The sequence below is a fragment of the Parasteatoda tepidariorum genome, chromosome 9 (genome assembly GCF_982258835.1).
Source record: "Parasteatoda tepidariorum strain Cologne lab strain chromosome 9, Ptep-v5.0, whole genome shotgun sequence".
In the NCBI taxonomy this organism is placed as follows: domain Eukaryota; kingdom Metazoa; phylum Arthropoda; class Arachnida; order Araneae; family Theridiidae; genus Parasteatoda; species Parasteatoda tepidariorum.
Genome location: NC_141763.1, coordinates 1077724 through 1101511, shown reverse-complemented (window position 1 = coordinate 1101511; position 23788 = coordinate 1077724). Strand labels below are relative to the sequence as shown.

General features: G+C 27.8%; 1 protein-coding gene and 1 long non-coding RNA gene across 7 annotated transcripts in view; one reads left to right on the top strand and one right to left on the bottom strand.

Annotated features, from left to right (window-relative positions):
- LOC147803226 (protein spire-like) overlaps window positions 1-16263 on the bottom strand; it is a 33828-nt gene extending 17565 nt beyond the window's left edge. For 2 of the 6 annotated variants that reach the window (XM_087150553.1, XM_087150557.1), the window contains exons 1-5: window positions 15866-16263; window positions 12102-12217; window positions 10262-10362; window positions 5773-5914; window positions 4572-4679 (exon numbers count right to left, since the gene is read on the bottom strand). In XM_087150553.1, coding sequence (XP_087006679.1) covers window positions 4572-4679; window positions 5773-5914; window positions 10262-10264 — 253 coding nt within the window. In that variant the 5' untranslated portion in view covers window positions 10265-10362; window positions 12102-12217; window positions 15866-16263. Of the gene's footprint in view, window positions 1-4571; window positions 4680-5772; window positions 5915-10261; window positions 10363-12101; window positions 12218-15301; window positions 15407-15865 lie in introns of all 6 variants that reach the window. The other 4 variants (XM_087150555.1, XM_087150556.1, XM_087150554.1 and 1 more) reach the window with 4 other exon arrangements.
- Window positions 16264-16564: 301 nt separating this feature from the next.
- LOC147803225 (uncharacterized) lies at window positions 16565-21997 on the top strand. The gene is made up of 3 exons (XR_015428906.1): window positions 16565-16705; window positions 17320-17397; window positions 18934-21997. It is a non-coding gene; the product is annotated as an uncharacterized LOC147803225 (long non-coding RNA).
- The last annotated feature ends 1791 nt before the right edge of the window (window positions 21998-23788 follow it).

Below are 23788 nucleotides of genomic sequence, written 5' to 3'. Positions count from 1 at the left end.
GCTCTAGAAATTATGTTCTTACTTTTTTTAAAAGAACACCATAATTTTTAAAGAACAGGATAAAAACATGCTATATTTTAATAAAATATGACTATGAGTGGGGATTTTGTTACAAATTCAGATATTCGGAACATTGGAAACTGTGAAATTGGTAAATTCCATTTTAAAAATTAGATTTTTCGGCAATCTAAATCCATGACTTTCCATGATCTTGTTTTAAAACAAAAATAGTTAAAATCATTATATTTCGTGATAAATTTTGTTCAATACCAAAATCCATGATTTTTCATGACTTTCCAGGTGCGCAGATACTCTGTAATTATTTGATATTCTACTTTAATCTTCATATGAATGGGATGTTTGAGAAACCATTATCAGGCTACCAATCAATAACTTTAATGAAAGACTGACAATTACTTTTAATAATTCAAATGTTCATTTAATTTTCATACAAATTGGATGATGGAAAAAGGTTTACCTATTTGACTATTACTACGCTCAATGGAAGACTGCCGATTACTTCGATTTTGAAGAGGTAGTGACTTCGGTTCCTCGTGAGGAGTCTGAGGTAGATCTTCAATATCCTGAGATAAAACATTAATTCTTACACATTAAAATGTTTAAAAAAAAAATTTATATACTTGTACCAGGGTTTGTTGATTTAAATCAGCTTGATTTATATCACAATTTAAATCATGATTTAAATCAAATTATTTTTATTTAAAAATCATCGATTTAAATCAACTTATTTTTATATATATATTGATTTAAAAAGTTAAAAAACAGTGTTTTAAATCATTGATACTTCTTTTATTTCTTTTCTTATAAAAATTTATTTTAAATAAATTGCTGCATTAGTTTCAAAATTTAATATTGCTGCATTAATTAATTTTAGCTAACAAAATTACTTTCTTTCTTGGTATGTGTTAAATTCCAACATATTTGAAATTACATTTTTAAAAATCATTTGATGCTTGAGATTGAAAGTACAGATTAAAGTAATCATTTAAGTATTTTTTTTCCACATAATATGTTTGCAGTATCTTTGACATTAAAGGAATTTTGTGAAAAAAAATTTAAATGAGTACATAGATTTTTAAATTTTTTTTTTTTTAAGCTTAACTTATCTATTTTGATACAGGATTAAAAATTTATATTTTAATGTAAAAATATATAGATTAAATATTTATTTTTTGATGAATGACTACATTTATAAACACAATCTGTTACATTTATTTTGTCATTTTAAAAATCAAGAAAAAGAAGGGGGGAAAAAAGAAATCACAATTTTAAATTAAAATTATGGTTTGGTAATTGAAACTTTGTTTTAATAGTTTAACTATTCTTTAAATTCTCTATTTCATCTAGTCTTTAAATTTCAATCATGTATTTGTTTCAAAATGGTTGCTATGCATTCAAAGCTATGTATTATAATGAAAAATTGTTTTAGGTAGTTAAACCTTCTAAAATATTCTTATAAATTCTAATAATATTCTTATAAATTCTTATAAGTTTTAATATTAATTTATATTGATTAAACATTTATAAAGTTATTTTAATCATAAATCAAAGTTCTTACAGTGTATTTGAATAAAAATCAAAAAAATCCAATTTAAATAAAAAAAAATCTGATTTATTTTTTTAAAATTTTTTTTAAATCAAAAAAATTAGGAACCCTGATTGATACACATATAGTCATCTATCTACTTTGCGCAGAACATTAGAATTGAAATTAATTCATTTCATCAACTTCCAAAAGTAAAAAACTTTTTAATTAGTGAATATATCTATAAATCTAGGTCATAATTTTAAAGCTGTCAAGGCAAATAGATTATACCATAAAATAGAAATTTCATGCTAACTACTATATAAGTGCATAACATGTGAAATACTCTACATCTTTGCAATGGCAAATAAAGTACAAAAATGCTTAAAAACTACAGCATTTAATATATATATTACTGTGAATAACTGAAATTGGTGGTTGTTGACTTCCGCCAGTGAATGTTGACAATCACAGTCGCTTTGGTAAATGTCCAAGATATATACTAGGTCTAGTTAAGTGCCCGGTGTACCATTGTATTTTTAAGGACCAGCGCCCTTGCCCAGTATGCATTTAACTGGTACTCTGAACACTGATGTTTCTCCTAATCTATTCTTAGCAGATATTAAAATATCAAATAAATGTTATAATATCAACGAATAAATTAATATCAACTCGGATATAACAAATATTTCGGACATTCACTGCAGCGACTATGTAATTGCTGACTTTCACTGGTGAAAATTGACATTCTCTTGATTTCGGTCTTTCACGATAATGTATACACTAATAACTATAAATTTAAATTGTTATCGGTTTGTGACCAACACTGGATGGCCTCAATCACATAGGGAAAAAACTAACTGATTTTTTAGACTGATTGTATAATATGGATTAATATGGCCACAATCACTCAGGAAAAAACTCCCTGATTTTATAAAAATTTATCAATTTCCGCAACTGGTGGTATAAATTTCATTATTAATTTTTTAGCAATACCTTATTCTCATCCATAAAATATGTCACCAAAACTTTTACATTAAGTACAAGCACATCAAATAAGAGGAGCCCACATTATGTAGGACCACCATGTAAAAGAAACCACAACCATTTTGTAGGTACAAACTTTAACTAATGCTGTTGTCGTTGTAGGCCATTAAGGCAAAAGGTGCGATTGTTCTTGTTTTCCAGTGATGCCATCTGTCGCCAAGAATTAGACTTCAACCACACCCATACGTCACACCAGCTTATAGGACGAACCCATTCATACACAGATCATAATTTTAACCTGAACCAGAGAACGGTCAATCCCCAATTCAGTACCCCTAGAGGTATAATTTGTTATGGGAACATGGAGGACTTTGTGACCAGACAGATTTAACATACACCAGTCACCATTTACTACACAGGGAGTCTTCGGCTGGCTAGATTCAAACTCCTGTTCTCACGCACGTGAATCCCACGTTCTGCCAATGAGGCTATGCTGGCCAACTTTAACTAATCTCACCCCTAATTGATACCCAGGGGTGATTGTGAGCCCAAGTCAAAATTCCGGAAAATTTCTTGAGTAAAAAAAAAAAATTTAAATCGAAAAATTAGGAAAAAAATTTAAGCAAGGTTTTTTCCTTTTTCTCAATATTTCTTAATTTACTTAAAATATATTTAAAATTTTACACATACCTATGATGACCTGGAGAAGTAATTGAAATTTACAAATATGTCTTTCTTTCTTGAGTTTATGATTATAATAACTATTTACTGATAAAAAATTAATATTAATCTTGAATATAAGCTTACAAAGTATCTCTCTGGCTCTCCCTTACAAACAAATAAAATAAACTGTGTTTTTAAGTTCCACCTTTGAAAATTTGATTTCCGGAAACTTTTGTGATCAATGATTTTTTGAAACGTCTGAGCCTTCCATCTCCGGAAACTTCCGGATGACGGTGAGCGAAAAATACGGAAATCCGGATTTTTTCCGGATCATAATCAGCCCTGGATACCATAAAAAGTTGATAGTGATAGGTCTTACACTTGCTACTAGATTTAAAAAATAACCTTTTTTTATTTCATAATTATTATGAGATCAATTTAAGAAAAATTATTGCAAGACTACTTTAACGGAAATATTGGACATTTGGGTATCTGAAAATCTAATTAATTCATTTTTCTTGACTTTTTTTAAAATTATAATTCCCTGATTTTTCACTGCAATGTGACCACCCTGTAAACACTAAATAAATTAATATAAACATTTTTTATTAGGTTCATTGCATTCTTCAATTCATAATTTTCAATGAATTTATTTTAGATAGTTATGACATATTTTTGAATAACAAATACATTAAAAACATGGGTGATAATGTTAGATACTAATTATTTTCTAACTGATTTAAAAATAAAGTTTTTATTAAAAAAGATAATAAGTAAAATTTACAGAAATTTAAATTATAAGTAACACTTGCTTCGCTGATACTTATTTAAATTTACAAGTCATCAATTATCTGAGTATAGATTTATTCTGACAGGGATTCTTACAGTGAATTCTTTAGATTTCATAAAATTTTTTAAAATATACGAATACATACAGAAGTTTTGTTTAAATTAGAACACCAGGATAAAATTGCCAAATCTAGTTATTTTCAGGAAAATAAAGTAGTAACAATTATTTTCAATTCTCAAGAATATGCAAAGATTGCTCAACTTCATTTGAATGAAGTCTGCAATCATAAAATTCACCAACTTTTTTTTAAAAATAAAATCTAGAATAATAATTATAAAGAACACGTGATTTTGTTTTAATACAATATGGAACTTTCAAATCCACTTAACTTTGTTTCCATAAAATCTAGAATTATAAAAAAAAGTTTGTTCCTATAAAATTAGAAATTACAAAATCCAAGCAATTTTATAAAAATAAAATCTAGAATTACAAAAACTACCTAAATTTATTTTAATGAAATCTAGAAAATGAAGAAGAGAAAAGCTATTTCTTTTAGAAAAAAAGCATTGGCTATTAAATAAATACTTGTCTCGTAACTTGAAGAAAAACCTAAACTAATGTCTGCTTTAATAAGTCGTCTTTGTGGTTGTGGCGTATCATCTGTGTCCTCTAGTTTTGTTCGTGAAGTTTCAACTAAAAATAAAATATACAAAAACATACATATTTATAACTGTTTTTCTTGAAGAACATTTTAACCTAATAATATAAGGATTCTAACATAAAAAATAGCCCCGTGGCAGAATTTTTTAGAGCTATCTGGGACATAATGGTCCAGCACTAATATCTGAATGCAAGATACTTTTAATAATAACAAACATATATGTTACTAATTTAAAATAACAAGAACGCTTTGTTTACAACTACAAAAAAAAACTATAGAATTCTTTTAAATTGAACATGTAATAATTTTTTATTCTAATATTATGGGTGGTATTCTCGCATTTTGTTGGGGGGGGGGGGTGAACGCACCCACCTAAGTTATTTCCTTTTTTGCATTTTGTAAATAATTATCACAATAAAAAAAATTAAAAATCATGAAATCCGTAGTGGTAATTGTCCAAAAAAAGATAGAGGACAAAATCACGAGAATAGAACTCTTTAAAAAGGGGTTTCTTTTCAAGATTAGGTTGTTATATCGAAATGTTATCGAATAAAAAATGTAAGATTTAATAACTATGGAGAAATCTATACTAATAACTGCTCAAAAATTCTATAGAATTATTGCCCTGAAAAGTAAATACTCAAATGCCTGATTCAAATTTTCCATACTGTTTGAAATATATCGGAATATTTAAAATCCAACTGAAAATCAATATCAGTAACTGCCAATAATACAATCGAAACATTACATTGCGTTACGATACCATCGTCGTAAATTGAGCGAGTAAAAAAGTGATTAACTAAAAGTGACTAGCTTTAATTAAGGTTTTGAAAACCCTAAGACAACCTCGATTTAAGGTTTTTATATAGAAGGTTGTTTTCCAAGGTTTTGGACTAGGGTAATGTACGTAGAATAGAGGAGATTGTCACAGACCTCGTTTTAAGAAGGTTTACTTGTAAACCTCATTACAAACCTTTTTAGGTTTGCATTAAAAGGTCTTTTGCTTACTGGAAATAAACCTTATTTTGCTATCTGGGTAGTATATTGATTTGATTGAATTTTTGTAACATAAATAATTCACTCTTTTAATATGTTATTTCAAAACAAAGCCATAATTCTGCTTACTTTTCCTCTTTCCTACCCTTTCAGGCACAGGAGAGGCTGTGGGTGTGGGTTTTAACTTTTGTTCTTGTTTTATAGATGCCATTAGCTTCTCATATACAGTAAGCTGTCTAGGAGGTGTAGGCGGTAGCTTCCTCTCAGACACCTAGTAAAAGATCAAAAAAATTTCATACCTCAAGCATTATAGTAAAACTAACTTTATATTACAAATTCACAAATAAATCTCAACATAAGAAAAACCTAAGATAGCTAATACAAAAAACATTTTTTTTATAAAAAATATTGACATTGCTATTATTTTCATAAGTTAAAAAAAAAGGATTCCTTTTACATAAAAATTTAACATGTATAAAAAATATTTTGCCATATTACAAACGGGACAGATCTCCTATTTGATATAATTATATGTTTCGAAAATAGTGAAATATGGACATATACAGTTGCTATACTTTATTATTAGACGCACTGAATGATTCTAGTTGAAATCTTAATTATCAGGCGATACCACACAGCTTCATTATTATTACGTGCCTGAAACCAGTTTGCACTTACTTACGTTCGTGTATCAATTGGATAAATTAGACGATATATTAGTATATAAATATAGAATATTTGTATGTCACATTTCACAATAAAATTGGTCATATTCATAAATTTGATGAGTGACTGTTCACTGTTCATGAGGTTTCAATCTTATTACAGAAAAAAAATCTTTATAATGCAATAACAGGGTGCGTAGCCAGATTTTTCAACAAAAATAAGCACCTTTTAAGTACTTTTTAAGCACTCAAAAAATATTTTCACTCCCCCCCCCCCGCAAAAAAAAAATCATAATTAGGATCTGTGCAGTAATAAAATTGTTTTCCCCTATAGTTTAAAATTCTTAATTTATAAACAAAAAATCAGTAAAAATTAGAAATATTTTCAAAACCTTTTACATAATCATGATAAAATAACTAGTTTCTGATAAATACTGCAGAGAAAATTGTCTAAACCATGCATTTTTTGTAATTTAGAACAACAGTCGACACAGCAAAGAAAAAATTTCTTTTTAAAAAATAGAAAATTAAGCACTTTTTACAAACCCTGAATAAAAAAAGCACCTTTAAGGGGTTTTAAAAAGCGCTATGCACCCTGATTAAATAGAATTTTGAGTCACATAGATCAATTCATGTATTTTTAAGTTTAGTTAATGAGCATAAACAAATTTGTTAAAATAATTTTTAGATGCAACCTACTTTAAAACAAAAAGACATGCACTCCAATTTTCTTACCTAGTATTCAAATAAAACTGATGTTAACCCAGACTTTTTGTTAGATTTGTAATCCAAAGGAAACGTTTTTACATTCTTGAAACATCGGGGATTTCGGTATTTTCCAATAACAAGTAAGGGCAATTTCTCTGTCCTAGACGCATTTCCTCCTACTAGGACAGTCAAACGTTCCTTGCCCATTTTACCCCCGGAGCAGTTTTCATCCTTCAACATCATAGTCTTATTAGGAAAACATTTAAAAAATAAACTTTTTTAAACAGCTTTAGCTTCTACATGAAGAGTGCCAAAGACATTGTGTGTGTGTTGCAAAGGAAGGGGCAAGATATCAGGTCCTAGGTTTTGTTTCTTGCTTTAAAAGATCCCAAAACAATTGAGTTAAAGGGAGTAAAATTCAAGTAATAGAGAATAATTAATATGAAATTGAAGATAAAAGGGTCGAAACCTCATAAACAAATCGAGTTATAGTAATATTCGAGTTATAGCGAATTGACTGTATATATATATCAGGGTTGGATTTTTGACGTCAAAAAGTGGTTTTTGACATGACAAGGGTATAATACTGGTTTAAACCGTCAAAAACCCGTCAAAAATGTCAAAAACTGAAGTTTGCCAAGAAAATATATGAACTTCAAAACTACCAACAGTTGCCATGCATTATATTGAAATTTAATTATACTATAGGTAATCAGCAGGTTTTAAAATATTTTTTAATTAAAATTAAGGTAAAATAACAGATTTAAAATCTCAGAAATTTCAGATGCATGTGCAGAAAAATTTTGCGCAAAAATTGTTTAAATATTTATATTTAAAAATTTTTTTTTTCTTTTTGATGCTTAAGAAAATTAAAAGTTTATTACTATGCATTTTTGACATATAAGGAACATATAACTAATATTTATAAGGAACTTACAAGTTATGTTGTATAAATACAAACTTGATATAAGATACAAGTGTATAAAAATTTTTTTTTTTATGTTATACCGAATATCTTTATTATCCAGTATGTTAATTTGAATTTAAAAGTAGTTATATTTATGAATAATGATAAATATAATTCATATTGTTTATTATATTTATTTATAATTATTACACTTATCATTTTAAAACAATTTTTATCTCTTAATTTTTTTTTCTCCACTTGTATTAAGAATACAAATAATGCATATCTTGAAAGCAAGAAGTAATTATTCAACAGCTGAATATTTAGATATTCAACAAAACTATATCGTATTCAGCAAAATGAAATTCACAAGTATTTGGATAAACTAAATTTTCAGCATAGTAAGTGAATAGGCTGAATATACTGTAAATCGACACTAACTACTCTGTGTATTTAACAGAAAGCACTTAAATTTGTATTGTCTTATGTTAAAAAGATTAAGAAGATTTAAAAGAATATTAAAATGATTTTCTTTAAAAGAAGATGTCTAATGTACAAAACTGCTAATGTTTATCTTTAAAAATGTCTAATTTTTAGTATAATCTATACTATACACTAAATTTGGTTATAAATAAATTTCTTAATATCACTGCAGATTTTCAATAACACATGAAAATGAATACATAATATTACAAAAGATGTGAGTTTTCAAAAGTACAAGATTTTGGTTACTATTCAAAATATAAGTGTTTCTTCAAAATTATAAATTTATTTGTTCTAGAACATATTTAGAAACACTATCCTTTAAAAAATATATAAATTTTATGTATTAATTAAATTTCACATATGAATATAGGTTTTTGACATTTTCGACATTTTTGACAGTGAAGTTTTTGACGTGACGGTTTAAACCATGGTTTAAACTGTCAAAAACTGTCACATGTCAAAAACCTGCCAACCCTGATATATATATCGCACCCCGGCAAGAAAAGTAACACAAGCCAAAAAACGGCATTTGAGAAAATGCCATTATCTAAACCTGAAATTATCATTATCTAAACCTCGCACAAAAAGGCAATAAAGAATTTGTACTTGCAGTTTTAACGTCATGATTAAAATTGTTTTAAATTTAAAAAGCTTTTATTACAGCAAAAATAGTAAGTTTTTTTTTTTTTTTTTACCCAGTCACCAGGGGCAGACCCCTATTATCATTTTCAAATTTTATTATTACTACTAATTAACTAATCACCTACAGATAAACTATAAAAAACACATATTGAATTCCCAAATACAAATAGCATCCATTTTTAATCAAATACTGTTAAGTATGAATACTTGAACAAGTAGTAACTATTCAACAAGTAGTTTAATACACAAAATAAAGTCAATTCCTACTTAGGTTAACAAAGAAAAATCTTACTTTAGTTACTTTTTATTAAATAATTATAATTTTTTCCCATATAAAACTAAAATTAATTCATTAAATTTAATTAATGAATTAATATCTGAAAAAACTCTATAAAAATATAAAATAGTGTCATTCACAAGTTTAAAAAAAATGTATTTTAAATTGAACAGAGGAATAAAAAGTATTTTATTAACGATTGAAAATTTGAACAAGATATATAAATATATATTTCTTGGTGAGGAGCTATTCAAATTATTGGTGTTTGCATGATAATCAATTACTATTTGTAGAAAAAATAAATAAAATGCCCATATTATACAATAGAATATATTTATTTCACACAATATATAAGAAAATGTTGTTTATTCTTAGCTTATTTTTAATACAATTTATAAAAAGTATGATTCTCAAGCACCCCCTGGGTACTGCTCGGGTGTGCCATGTGTAAAGACGGTACTGTGATAGAGCTATTATAAGATTAGACCAAGTAGGCATTTGCTCATCTCTCCTACCCTTGGTAATGAAATTGAATTTTTGTTAAAAACCATAAATAAAGAAGTTTCCTTAAAATTAGTTTTGGTATTTCAACATGCAAATCTTGTTTTTAATTTACCATGTACATAAAATTGAAAAGAAAGCAGTGTTTACATTTTTAGGAGCCTTGGATTAAAACAAAAAGATCATAAAAATCAAAAATATAGAATGAGAAAATCTAGTTTTTTGATAAATCATTTGATGATTATTTAAATTGGGTCGTTTAATGCAAAATTCTTTGTTTCTAAAAAGCACTAATGTTGTGTACATAAAAATGAAACGATGGTATAAAATTTCTAGAAAAAAAATGTTTGGTAGTTGGTCTTCAGAAATCTACCAACAGTTTTGATCAAGCAATAAACAAAAAAAAAGTATAGTGAACAAATAATTATTTACCATTATCAAAAGTATCTTCCTAATCTTGCAAGAAATGCAGCTTCAGAAAGGTTCATTTCAGCAGCAATTTTTTGTTTACTTTTTTTTGATACTGCCTCTAGCTAATTCAAAAACATTAAAAACATAGTTTCAATAGATATAGTATTCAGAAATAAAAAGATAGGGATAATAAAATTCAAATGTCAAACAATTCATATCTTACCCACGCTAGGAGTTTAAAAGTACAAAAACCCTTAAAAGGATGGTAGCTGGCTGGTTTGCAAAAACCCAGCCACGTCAGTTTATATGCAGTGGAAATAAAAGGCAAGTCTTAATAAAACTCGAATGTCAAACAATTTATTCCCTAACCCGGCTATGAGTTGAAAAGTACAAAATAACTTAAGAGGATGGTAGTTTGCTGGGTTCACAACCCAGTCCCTGTGGCTTCCTTTTATATGAAAAGACCTTATTATGTTTGGGGCTAATTGGCTTACAAAAATTAATTTATAATTATTAATATTATTAAAATACAAATTTATGTAAATGAAAAAATTGAAACTTTGAAAATAAAACATGACAGTAGTTACAATAGAAACAAAAAATATAATCAGAAAACTATATTTTATTAATATTTAATCTATTTGCATGTATAAATGAATGCCTGTCCGTTATGTGTCTTTCATAGACTGCCAAATCATCCAAACAGCAATATGGCATGCAAAAAATTTGAAGCACAAAGAAAGCCCATTGAGCGAAAACGTCAACATCATTGAGTGAAAAACGAAATGAAATTTTCCAATTGGTCAGGCGTTATCCATTATTTTATAATTAACTTTAGACAATTTAATTATCCAAATACTTTAAAGATAACATCAACGATATTAATTAGCTTATTACATTATTTGATTAATAAGAAAAGGGAATTTATTATACTACTTTAATATTTAATTATTTATATTTGCTCTATCAGATACCTTCAACATTAACATGAGAGCATGAATAGACAATGTCACCATATAAGTAAGTTATCTCAGACCGTGTGCTTATTTTGTTAATACCAACTCTTTTAAAACGTGTTTCTGTAAAAGTGAATGATTTAAAATCAACACTAATTGAAACTAAAAAAAAAAAAAAATACTTAGATAAAAAAAAATATATAAGTATTTTAAAAAATATATGAAAAAAATATGAGTATTTAAAAAAATATAAGTATTTAAAGGCAATTCGTTCATTTGTTTAGGAGAAACGTGAAAAATTGACATGCTATTATTGACGCCAATGATTGTTAATTAATTTAGGTAATATATGCAGAGTGAAATAAAAGAAATTAACCATGTACCTACTAAAAGACAAAATTAATGAAGTAAAAGTATTCATACGCTTCGAGAAACTATAAAAAATTGACGTACTATTATTAACAACAATGATGCTTAATCACTGTTAATAATGTCTATTGATAAATGTATTTCGCACACAACTCAAATGTTAAAAGGTTATGTAATAAATCCCAAATATACTAATATAGGTATCGAGTATTATAGTGACATATTTTTCGATTATTAAAACTACACCAACACTAAGCAGCTTTAATATCAATACTGTGGAAATAAGTCTTTCACTCACGGCCCCTCGAAAGGGTTATATACAAAATTTTGACTATCATCAGCTGGTAGCTAATAGTGTTTTTAATTCTTTTGCCAAGAAAAATGAAAAAAGTCACAATTTAAAAGGCAGAACTATAATTAACTTTAAGAGCACGGTAGACAACGTCAACAAAAATTCGTTACAAAGCTCAGTCCATAACGGAGATTCATAACAAAAAGATTTAACAAATATTTTTCTGCATGACAATATGTGATACCTCAGTCTTGGGGATATAGAATTCAGGGCAATAGCTATTTCTTTGCATTTCTCATAACTAGTAGATGGTAACTACCAGTGTACATTCAATGTTTGATAACACGGATATACTTTAACCTGAAAAATAAATGCATTGATATTACCATTTTGGAAACATACATACAAGGTGTTAAAATCCCTTTTAATACATAATTAAGGAATCATTGGCACATAATTAAGAAATCATTGGCATTTGAAAAAAAAAATAGTAATAACATCTCATAAAGAGTCACAAATTAATTTTCAGGGGAGGAAAAAAAAAAAACAGTTCCGAACTCTCACCCACTACATAGCTGATATTAGAAAGAGCAAAGGAGGGATTGAAATTATAAAAACAGCTTATTTTTTCATTTAGATTGGAATGTGTTACGAACTGCCTTAAGTTTTAGCCCAAAAATAGTTGTAGATGATTTTAATTACTTGTTTGTCTTTACATCCTTTGAAAAATCCCTTCAAAATTTGATCTGAACTAAACCCCCCTCCCAAAAATAAATAAATAACACACAAGGTTGGATTTATATACAAGCAGAATAGGTTGCAGCTTAGAGCCCCAAATATCTTTTTTCTTTCTTTTTGCACTGCTCAGAGTTGCTCAAAATAAATTCAATAGCCAAGTAACATTAGCAAATACTATTAATTTAATCTTCAATAATCACGGATAAAAAAATGATATTCTGATAATTAGTTTAGAGATTGCAAGTGATTTTAGTGACACTAGTTTTGAAATTTTTGAAACAATGACTAAAAAAGAATTTCATGAACAGATTAAGCATTGGTTTGATGAAGAAAATTACTGTTGACGCAAAACAGTGACTAGTGTTATAGAAACTCTTCACCTGAGAAATCAACTATTATTGAGTAATACACTGCATTTATACATGGTCACTTATGATGCTGAACGCTCTGGCAGTCGTTAAATCAGCATTGTTCTAGAAAATATAAAAAAAGTTTCACAAAATACTTTTTCTAAAAATTTTATTTTTGTATCCTGTAAAAAACGATAAATTCATATTTTTGTGCTGATTTTTTAAGATATTTTTAAATTTTTTACAAATTATGTCTAAATTTACACAAAATAGGTACCTCTAAAAAAAAACTAGACAGACCCCTGATATTTTAAGCTAACATGACTAAATATGCGTGCTGCCCTTCATTAATCTACTTGCTGCGTGAGTGGCCCTTCACTCAAAAAGGTTGTGCAAGCCTACATATAAAGCGTCAACATCGTAAAGGGAGCATATAAAATATTGGTTAAGACATGACTCTCAGGATGCATAGTTTTCTAGTGCAGTAAATAAACAGCGCCAACAGATTTATAGAGATAAAATTAAAACCGAAGATTAAACATATTGGTAAAACCCCACGAGATGCCACTGTGAGCCCAAGTAATAAGCAGAGATCTTACAGACCCGGAAGTGTCAACATACAAATTCATATTTGAAATTAAATAATTGTTTTTGTATTTGAGTTAAATAATTGTTAAACAGATGTCATTGATGGGTTGATGTTCTGAACTCTTGAAAAACCACTGAACCCCGCGATACTAATGGATGAACCCACTGATTAATGAATTTGAACACACATATACATAGAGCAAATATTCCTTTTCTCCTTTATTCTTAGATGAAGGAGAAAATTAGCATAATACTAAGTATCAAATTACTTTGTAACTTTTCCTTAATGTAGATGTTTGACTAGTTCTAATTAGAAGCCTCGATTGTTTAAATATAATTCTTCTCGGGTTGAAACCCCAAGTTTTGTCTACCAATAGATAAAATAATATAAATTAAAAGCCTTGATTGTTTAATTAAAAGCTTTGATAGTTTAATTAAAAGCTTTGATAGTTTAATTAAAAGCCTTGATAGTTCTAAGTAAAAGCCTAAATTGTTTAAATATAATTCTATTTTGGTTTGAAATTATCTGTTTTGTCGACCAATAGATAAAATAATACAAATGTGAATATTAATAGGTAGATAAAGAAGTTGAAATTTTATATCTTAAATAGAACTCCTGATTATAATATAAAGAGACCCAGAAGGATGGAAGTCCTAAAGATCCACAATTTCCAAAGTATAGCAGAGTCACTGATCTTATATATTTAGTAAACTGAATGATATGAAAGGGAAAAGTAACTCACCTTTTACATAAAATTCAAATACCATTTTTTGCTGAAAGTACGCATAAAAAATTAAGTAACAAAATATGAAGAGAAGAAAAAAAAAAAGATTAAGCACATAGCCGAGCTTAAAAAAAATTTATTATTAATCCAGTACTTAGATCATAATTTTAATTACAAATTGGCAGGATTAGAATTAATCATGGAATACAGCTATAAAGAATTATGATAAGCAATAATTATGATCAGAGTAAACATTATTTTATTCCCTGTGGCAGAATTTTTTGGGCATTCTGCAACAAACCTCTCTAGCGCTAATATCTTTCAGCAAGATACTTTTAATAATAACTAATGCATATGTTATTAATGACATTTAAAGTAACAGGAATGTTGTATTCACAAAGAAAAACCTATTAGGGTATAATAAAATTGTACTGTCCCATAGCGTGGGGGTTTAGGAAATAACACTCTTATATTTAACAAGCACTATTTATTAATTTTTTACAACATTTAGAAAACAGAAGATGCGTTTTAACGCAACACTAACAGGTGAGGAAAACTAAACTGAAACTTTTAGAGGGAAAGTCCCAATTCGATTGCGTAGGCGTGATAGTATGTAAACATAGCCTCGAACGGCTAAATTCACGACAAAACTTTTATGTATTTTTTTAAAAATTAATATGTAATATTTTTTAAATTCTAATATCTCGGCAATATTGTCCCATTTTGTAAAAGAAATAACACACTAATTATTTCTTTTTTGGCATTTTATAAATCATCATCACATAAAAAAATAATTAAAAATCATAAAATCAGTAAAAGAAAAGAAAACCAAAATTAAAAAATCACAAGTATTCTTCCCCTCTGAAAGGGAAAAAAAAATCTTTCAAAATTTCTGCAGAAAGAAAATTTTTTGTTTCAATGTTCTTTATTTTTCATTTTTCTCAAATAAGAATCGAAAAATTACGAACAATTCTTTCACCTCCGATGTGCGAAAAGGCATCTTTTAAATATAATTTTAAAGAAAGAGAACCAAAATTTTTTACTTTCTAAAGAAAAATTCTTCCTGCAAGAACTCTGTAACGTTTCTGTGACAATGTCGCTGTGATTCTGCCACAATTATTTTCTAACAGAAATAGTGTATTTTAAAACTAGAAAAGAATAGTACTAATAAGTTTTGCAAATAGAAAAACAGTGCAATGTCCTTAGAAATACCATTTATGTGTAATATTAACTGGATAATTTACCCAAATGCTATAGATATTTCTCGGATAAAATAAATTATTTGAAGTATTAACCACATTTTTAGTATCTATAATTGAAAAATGCTGTTAAAAGTTTCTTGCATTCCACCACTAGATGGTCCCTGCAGCTGATGGGCAAAGCTATTTGGAACAGGTAATGATACATCTTTGTTTTTCTCATTGTTAAAAATTAAGAAATAAAACATTATTAATTGTAAAAATTTTGTTTAAAAATAGATATATATTGTAGTTAACAAAAGTAAAAGCTAATTTGATGTACATATCTATATTACAATAAAGATAAAGGGGGGGGGGAAGCTGGAGAGTTCGAATTTTGTATAAAAGGATTTAGAAATGAGTACCAACTTTTTATCTTTATTATCAATCAACTTGGAAAGCATAGAGCGACGTTTATTCTTTCTGCCAGCAAGTATTTGTCCATAACCAGCATACGTCCTTAATTGATTTGGGCGAATATTATATAGCCGTCTATTAAACTTTATCATTTCAAACTCGTCAAAACTAACTTATATAAAAAACTCACAAAACAGAACAGTTTAGTTATTATAGTTTATGTATTATGAAAGTATTACAAAATGTGTGTTGAGTATAGTAAAGTGCGGCGTGCTCTCTGCTTTCGCTTTTAGCACTGCGTTTCAATAGGTAAGGCTTAATTTAGCCTATCAAGATTTATTTGAACAGCAATATTTCGAAACTAGAGACCCTCCTCCAAAACCCAGCCATCATGGCCTGTAATCCCACTGGCTGTGATTGAAAAAAAATGTAACATTAAATTATAGCTTACATAGTACTACAGTTAAAATCACTGCAATGTGTTAAAAAGCTATAAGCTAATAATTTTGCAGCATAAAGCCCAAAAATTGTTATAGTATCTTGCATAAAGTAAACAAATACAAATGACTGCTGTGGAAGCCGTAATAAAGTCTTTATACTTTACTATGGCTTTTAAGCCGTAATTATATAATTGAACTCACAAGCATGCAGAGAATAAGTGAAACAAACAACAAAATAAATAATAATTTTGGTTAAGACAGCTTTTATGGCAAAAGCGAAATCTTAAAACTGCATTGATTATAATAACTCCACTTTATTATGGACTTCACAAAAGCGGAAACACGAAGATTTGTTTCAGTGCGGAAAAGATAATTTTGAACATGGGTTGAAGAATTTTCGCCGACAAATGTTGTAAGACTAAACATTCTGCAACTCGTCTGCTTTTTATTTGAAATTAAAACTATTCATTTCTTTTTGTATGTCTATGTTATAAGTAGATTTATATCACAGCAAATCTTGAACTCCTGTCTATTCTTGATCTTGCCTATTTTGGAATTTTTGAGCTTTATTCTTGTGAAAAATATAATCTTGTGGTTTATTTTATGTTTACTAATTTTTGATCCAAATGGAGTTATATAAAATTTCTAAGAAGTATATTGCAATATCAAATTAATTTTAATATCAATAGTAGTTGAAACTATTGTTACAGCTTTATTTTACTCTATTTGTTTGTTTCTAATAGTTCAACCTTTTACCAATCCTTTGTTCTATTAGCTATTTTTCAAAGTAGTAAAATTTCCTTGTTTTTTTTCTTTTCTTTTACCCTGATATATTATTTCAAATTTTAATAATTTTTTTTTCTTTTGTTTAAAAAGATTTTCCAGAAATTGCTCATATTATTCCTCAGTTTTGTGGTTTCTCACTATCCCTTTATTTGCATAAAAATCAATATCACTCAATTTGGTTATTGTATTGTGGTAAAAAATAATTAAATTTGATGTTTGATGAACTATTTTTTTTTCCAGAGGAGCTTACAATTCATAAAATAAAAAGTTTCTGAAGAACAAGTGTGGATTCAGAATGCAACTAATAAGCATAATAAGGTAAGTGTTTTCTTCCTTGTTGAGTAGATTTCCGTGTTGTAATCTGTAACAGAATAATTTTCAAGTCTTGGGAACTTCCAGCAGTGGCCCGCGACAAACTTATAAAAACATCACAAAAAGGGATCAACTCGTAAAGTATAACTCGTAACAATCCCTGGACAAACATCCACATGTTTTTTGTTTTGTTTTTTAAATTGCTAGTTTCAAATCTATTTGTCACCTTGTCAATTGTAGTTGGCGCGACAGATCATGATACGGAAATATCCACCTCTTGTTTTTATTGAAAAGGCTTTTCCTTTCATTCAAATGCAGTAAAGCAAATTTTAAGTTGTGATATTTTTAATTAAATTTATGATGGGAGGAAAAGGGTAAGATCTGATAGTGAGGTTAGATCTGTAGCTCGATTGTGTTGAAATTAGTTTCGTTTTCTAATGAACAAACTATGAACACTTTATTAGGCAAGAAGAAGAACCTACCATTTTTTTGAGTTGTTGTTGATTAATTCAAGTCATCTTGGTTAAATAAGTTTGTTTTATTTTGGACTTACATTATTTAGAAACTATTGAAAAATTTTATGTATTCAAATATATTTTCTGGTTTTTTATTCTCCAAAATTATCTCTAAGTTTTAAGTGTACTCAGTCATGCACATTGAATTATAAATAAACATTTCTCAGAGGCATAAGTAAGCAATTGCATTTTCATCTGTTGCTACAAGGAAAAAAATAGAAATTCAAACTTTCACCAGTTAAAATAGTTTTCTCAAAAAGATAAAAGAATCTACCCTGACTAAGGATTTCATAATTAATGTTATGAAAATTCTAGAATTTTTTTCTTAGCTTTATCAAAAGCTTTCTTTTTATAATATTCATTTAATTTTTTGCATCAAAAATGGTGATAAATCAAATTAACCAGAAAGTAAAGGTCCTATCAATAGGTTGTTGCTTAAGAAATAAGTTACATGTTTTTTAAAAAAAAATTTCTTCACTTTATTGTTATTATTTTATTTGGTAAAGGATTTATACTTATTGCGGTGAGACTTCTTTATTTCAATTATTTAATTATCAAACAATGACATTTAAAAGACCGGGAACTGGGAGCTTTTTTTAAAATTAAATTTCTGTATTAGTTTTTTTTTTAATGTTTTTTAATGTCTCGGCCTTTTGTTGGGACTTTTTTTATTGTAAGGAAATAAATTTTTTTATGGATTGCTGTCTTTTTTTTCAAGATGCTTCTTAATGATCTGGTGTACTTTTTAAAAACTTAATTTAGAGAATGATGAAGTTAGTTTAACTCATTTTCTGGTTTATGTAAAGTGATCAAATATTGTTAAAAGCAAATAAGTGTTAGAATTTTTAGTAAGTTAATTTCCCATTCAAAATAGTTCCTTAAGTATAGATTATTATTATAATTATTTTTTTTTTAAATTGCATTTTTTTTTCTAATAATAAACATTAGTAACTTAATGTTAAATGTTTTAAAATAAATCTTTTCTTTTTCTTTCACCCTTTGAGTCACTTTTTTTTCTTCTTTTTAGAACACAATTCTACAAAATGTAATGCATTGAAACAAGGAACACCACAAAGAACAGGGATAATTGTTCGTGGACACAAGAACAAGCATTTTTATTTCACCTTCAAGTTTGACTGTTTTAAACTTTACTTATCAATGAGATTATAATAATTTAAAGTGACCTCACTTTTTCCTGAAGTTGCTTTGTAGTCCATGGGGACTCAATACAGCATTATCAGTAGTGTCCACTGGAATGATATGGAAGTTTCTAAAAGTTTAACAGAAGATTGAAGGAAAAAGTATGAATAAAATAATGTAAAGAATTCACCTATGGCTGGTGGGCCAAAAGTGGCTTATAGCGTTCTCAATTTGGCTCCTGAACTGTCTTAAACAAAAAATACTAAGAAAATAAGCATACCAGAAAAAATATTTTTCCAGCTGTATTCTACATCATTTACTGATATAATTTGTAATTTTTCTCTAATAATTGGATTGCAACAATTTTGTTTTCAAAGTCTTGTTTATTATGATAGATATGATTTCAAAAATTGAAAAACAAATAAAAATAGTTATAGGTGAGACCATCACATTCGTCTCATACTGATTAGTAACAATTTTCAATTTTTTTTTTATTAATAGTTTGAAGTAAATGAAAATTTTAATTTCCTGTTTTTTTCTTTTTTTTCCAACTTTTTGCCCTCCTATGAATTTGGTATAATTGTTGTTTTTTTTATCTACTATTCAAAAATGGTTTTTCATTCATGGTACTTGAAAATTAATTTTTTGGCATAAATTATTTTTAATAATTTTTTTTTTTACAAATGTTATCGATGGCCACTTGTAACACGCAGTTAAATAAAACAGTTATTGAGTAAACTTTTTTATATTGTTCTTACTCAAAAAAATATCAAGTTTAATACTTTAAAAATACTTCTTTGATCTCTTAATTAATTTGTATTAAAAAACAAGTTCATTAATAAGTTTTGAGTAAATAATAAGTTTTAAGTAAGTTTAATTCTAAGAATATATTTTTATAGGAATCTCATAGCTTTTAATTTTGACATGCAAGTTTTTTCCATCATTCATACATTTTTTGTTTGTTTATTTTTTTTTTAAATATAAAAATATTTTTGAACAGTATTCTAGTTGATTCAATAAAAGCTTATGTAAAAAATGTTTGCTTGGAAAATATTGAATTCCTCATTAAATCATGTTCATAGTTTAAGAATATGTTTCAGATAAATATTATTGTGCATTATTAATTTTATTTATCTATTTTTTCTTTCAAGTGTATCAAATACTTTTTAATTTTTTTTCTCCATTAGGAGTTCCCAAATGGGAATAAGAGATCCAACCCTTATTCATTGCATTCTAAGGTATGTTTGTTTTTCATGCATTTGTTTTTACTCTATATTGAAAAATTCATAAAAAATATTTTTCTTTCAAATTTGATTTAGTTCTTCGAACAACTTCATAATATCATACTTTGAATATACTTTTATAAGTGGATAAATGAATGGATCCGCCTTATAAGCAGGTGTGATGCATGGGTGTGGCAGAAGTCGAATTCTTGGCCGTAGATGGCCCACTGAAAAACAATCGCATCACTGAGTGCCTTAATGGCACACGACAGCAACAACATGGAATTTTTAAAAAAAATTTACAATGAGAACTTATAAGAAGTGAATAATTCATTTGTTTTACCAGCATTAAATTTTTTTAATGCATATATGAGCCTTTAATTGCTCAGACTATCAGTATTGTATCATGAAAATGATTTACATCCACTGTTACATCTGATTTCCAATTGGTGCTAGTGTTACCATTTTCCTATGTGATGTCATATTTTGTGTCATACAATGCATTTGTTATGTGAGATTTGTTTAAGACAATGTATTATAGTCTAAATGTAAGCTTTTTCCCACCTAACAGGTTCTGATTTTTTGACTCACAAATTTTTGTGCCTTCTATTCTAAGCTGCTGCTTCAGGTCAAATATATAGGTACATACCCATGCAGCATGAAGGGGCAAATAAACGTTAAAAATACGTTCGTTCGGTATAAGGTTTTGGACTTAACGTTAAAATTACGTCAATTTCACGTGATGATTTTCACCGTTTCTTCATTCGTTAAAACGTATGCGTTAAAATGACGGTATTTTAACGCTATCAATTTCCCCTTTAAATATTTCGTTAAAAATAAGTACTAAAAATACGTTATATTAACGTGTACATTTTACCCATTTTTTGACCGTTTTTTAAAAACGTATAATTAACGAAAAAGTGACGCTTTGTTGCATAGTTATATTTACGTTAATTTTTTGGGATTATAAACGTAAATTCAATTATAAAAATGCTTCTAAAAAAGGATGTGAGTGCCCAAGAAGGATATTATTTTACGTCTCTCTTAAATTTGAATAAACTGAACAGTGTAGATTTTTATTACAATTTGTATTCTATTTTTAAATTCTTATAATTATTTTTGTTTATTTAAACTGGATATAAATATTTGTTTGTTGATAATATTGAGTCTGCTCATTGTCAATAACTGACAAGGAAACTATGAGTTTTAATTCTTATGAAACTAAACTAAGATGAAATTAAAGAATTTCCAAAATACTGAATAAAGTAAAAATTTGTTACAACTTGTCATGCAACGAACATAATAACGTAAAAACACATGATTTAAATTTAAATCTTCTTTGTCAGGTATAAGAGTCGTGGTGTAGTGGTTAGAGCGTTCGCCTCAAAGGTACGTTGTCCTAGGTTCGGTCCTACCGGAACTTCGGTGGAATGTTGAGTTCTGGGTCTTGCAATTTTTTTTATTCAAAGATCATAAATTAAAAAACTATATATTTTTTTAATTATGCAAAAATTAATTCATTTTTTTTATATTGAAATTATCGCTCTCCATATGGGTTTTTATAAATTATTATAATAAATTACAAGGAAAATTGTCTACTTTTAAATTCCATGTTCTTATTGCAATGAAAGAAGCATTTACTTTATTTTAAAATAATGATTTAATGTTTTTTTCTTACAAAAACTTCATAAATAGTGAAAATAAAATTAAAGTATTTTGAAAAATGTATCAATCTTGTTTCTTTAAAGTAGTATATATATTCATTACTGAAAGAGAAAAAAAGCACACATATCAAAAGACAGATAAAAAGGAATTCTCATAATTAGTTTTCGTAACTTGTCAATAAAAATACTTGTAAATTTGAATTACAGGACCCAGAATTATGCAAAAGTAATTCAAAAGAAATTTTCATTTTTTACACGTCGCAGAAATTCATTAAAAACTACTTTTTGAAGTAGAATTAATTGCATATTCTACAATATTATTTGAATAAAAACATATAACGCTATTTTAATCATAACAAATGAATGTATTTGAATATCTTTAGAATAACTTAGCCGATATTTAATAGAGGATCTCAAAACAGAAAAGAAAACTATGCTTAAGTTTTATTATCACCCTAAAACTTATTATTTACCACTTTATTAAAGAGTAAATATTTCAAAAAGGTCAAATGCCAAATAGCAGATTAAGAAATAAAGTTTAAAAGCCTGATCTGTAATTTAAATTTTAATAATGCTTGGTTGTAATTTCATGAGTTTTCGCATAGCCCATTCGAACGGTTCAAAGTAGAAAGTTTTAAGCAAAATACCTCGATACTTTGAACAAGTCTTTCATTTTTATGTATACGTAAATGACCGAAATTACTGGTGGTTGACATCCACCGGTGAATGTTGACAATCACATATTCGCTTTGGTAAATGTTCGAAATATATACTATGTCTAGTTAAGAGCCACTGCCCGATATACCTTACACTGATGTTATTTTAAGGTTCAATGCCAGTGCTCCAAACATCTCCTAATCTACACCCTAGCGCCTAGACATTCGCCGATGAAAGTCGACATTCTCTTGATTTCGGTTATTTTGCTTTTTTTTTAATTTTCTATGACTGTCGTTGAACAGAAGACCCAATTTAGATTTCACGACGACTAATGCCTTGAAATTTTGAACCAAATCAAGAAGACAAGGAAACTCCTGGATCAGAAACCCCAGATGCAGGATTTGTTAATGGAACATGGAGGACTTCGAGATTCGACAGATTTAACGTGCATCAGTCACACGGGGAGTCTACGGTCGGCGGAGATCGAACCCACGACCTCTTGGACATGGGCCAAGTGCCCTGCCAACCAGGCTATCTCGGTTCCTGATTTCGGTTATTCACGGTAACATCGGTATACCTCAAACCAAAAATATTTTCTTTCTCTGCTATTAAAAACTATAACGCCGGGAAATTAAAAGATGTTTTATGCGACTTTCCGGTAAATTCAGGATTTAATATTAAATCATTCAGAAACCGATGTTATTATGCTGCATTTGGATAAATTTAAAAATGATAACAGTGCAAAATTTGCCTTTTGTAGTTAATATATTCATGTTTCTTTTTCAATAGTTCTGTAAAATAATATTCAGGTTCATTAAATCAAACTTTATCAAATAAAGAACAAGGTACTCGTGTTGCTGCAAAGGGTTATCCACTTCGAATTTAGATGAAAATCCTTCTCTTTTCTTCAAAAATCAGATCATCTAAACCAGTAACACGATTAACTCGAAGGTTACTTAGTTGAATTTTGACGTTATTTGTACATGTACCAAATTGAACTATTGTTTTTGTATTCTGTTTTTTTTTTTTTGGGACAGTTCTTCATATATAATCTCTACATGAAATATTTTTCAAAGCAAATATATCGGCAATAAGTATTTTCCATGATTTTTTGACGCATTCGGTTCAAAATCAGCTTCATTAATAACCGGCCTAACAATTTATTTGCGTTTTTTTGGGTTTACGGCTAATAATGTTC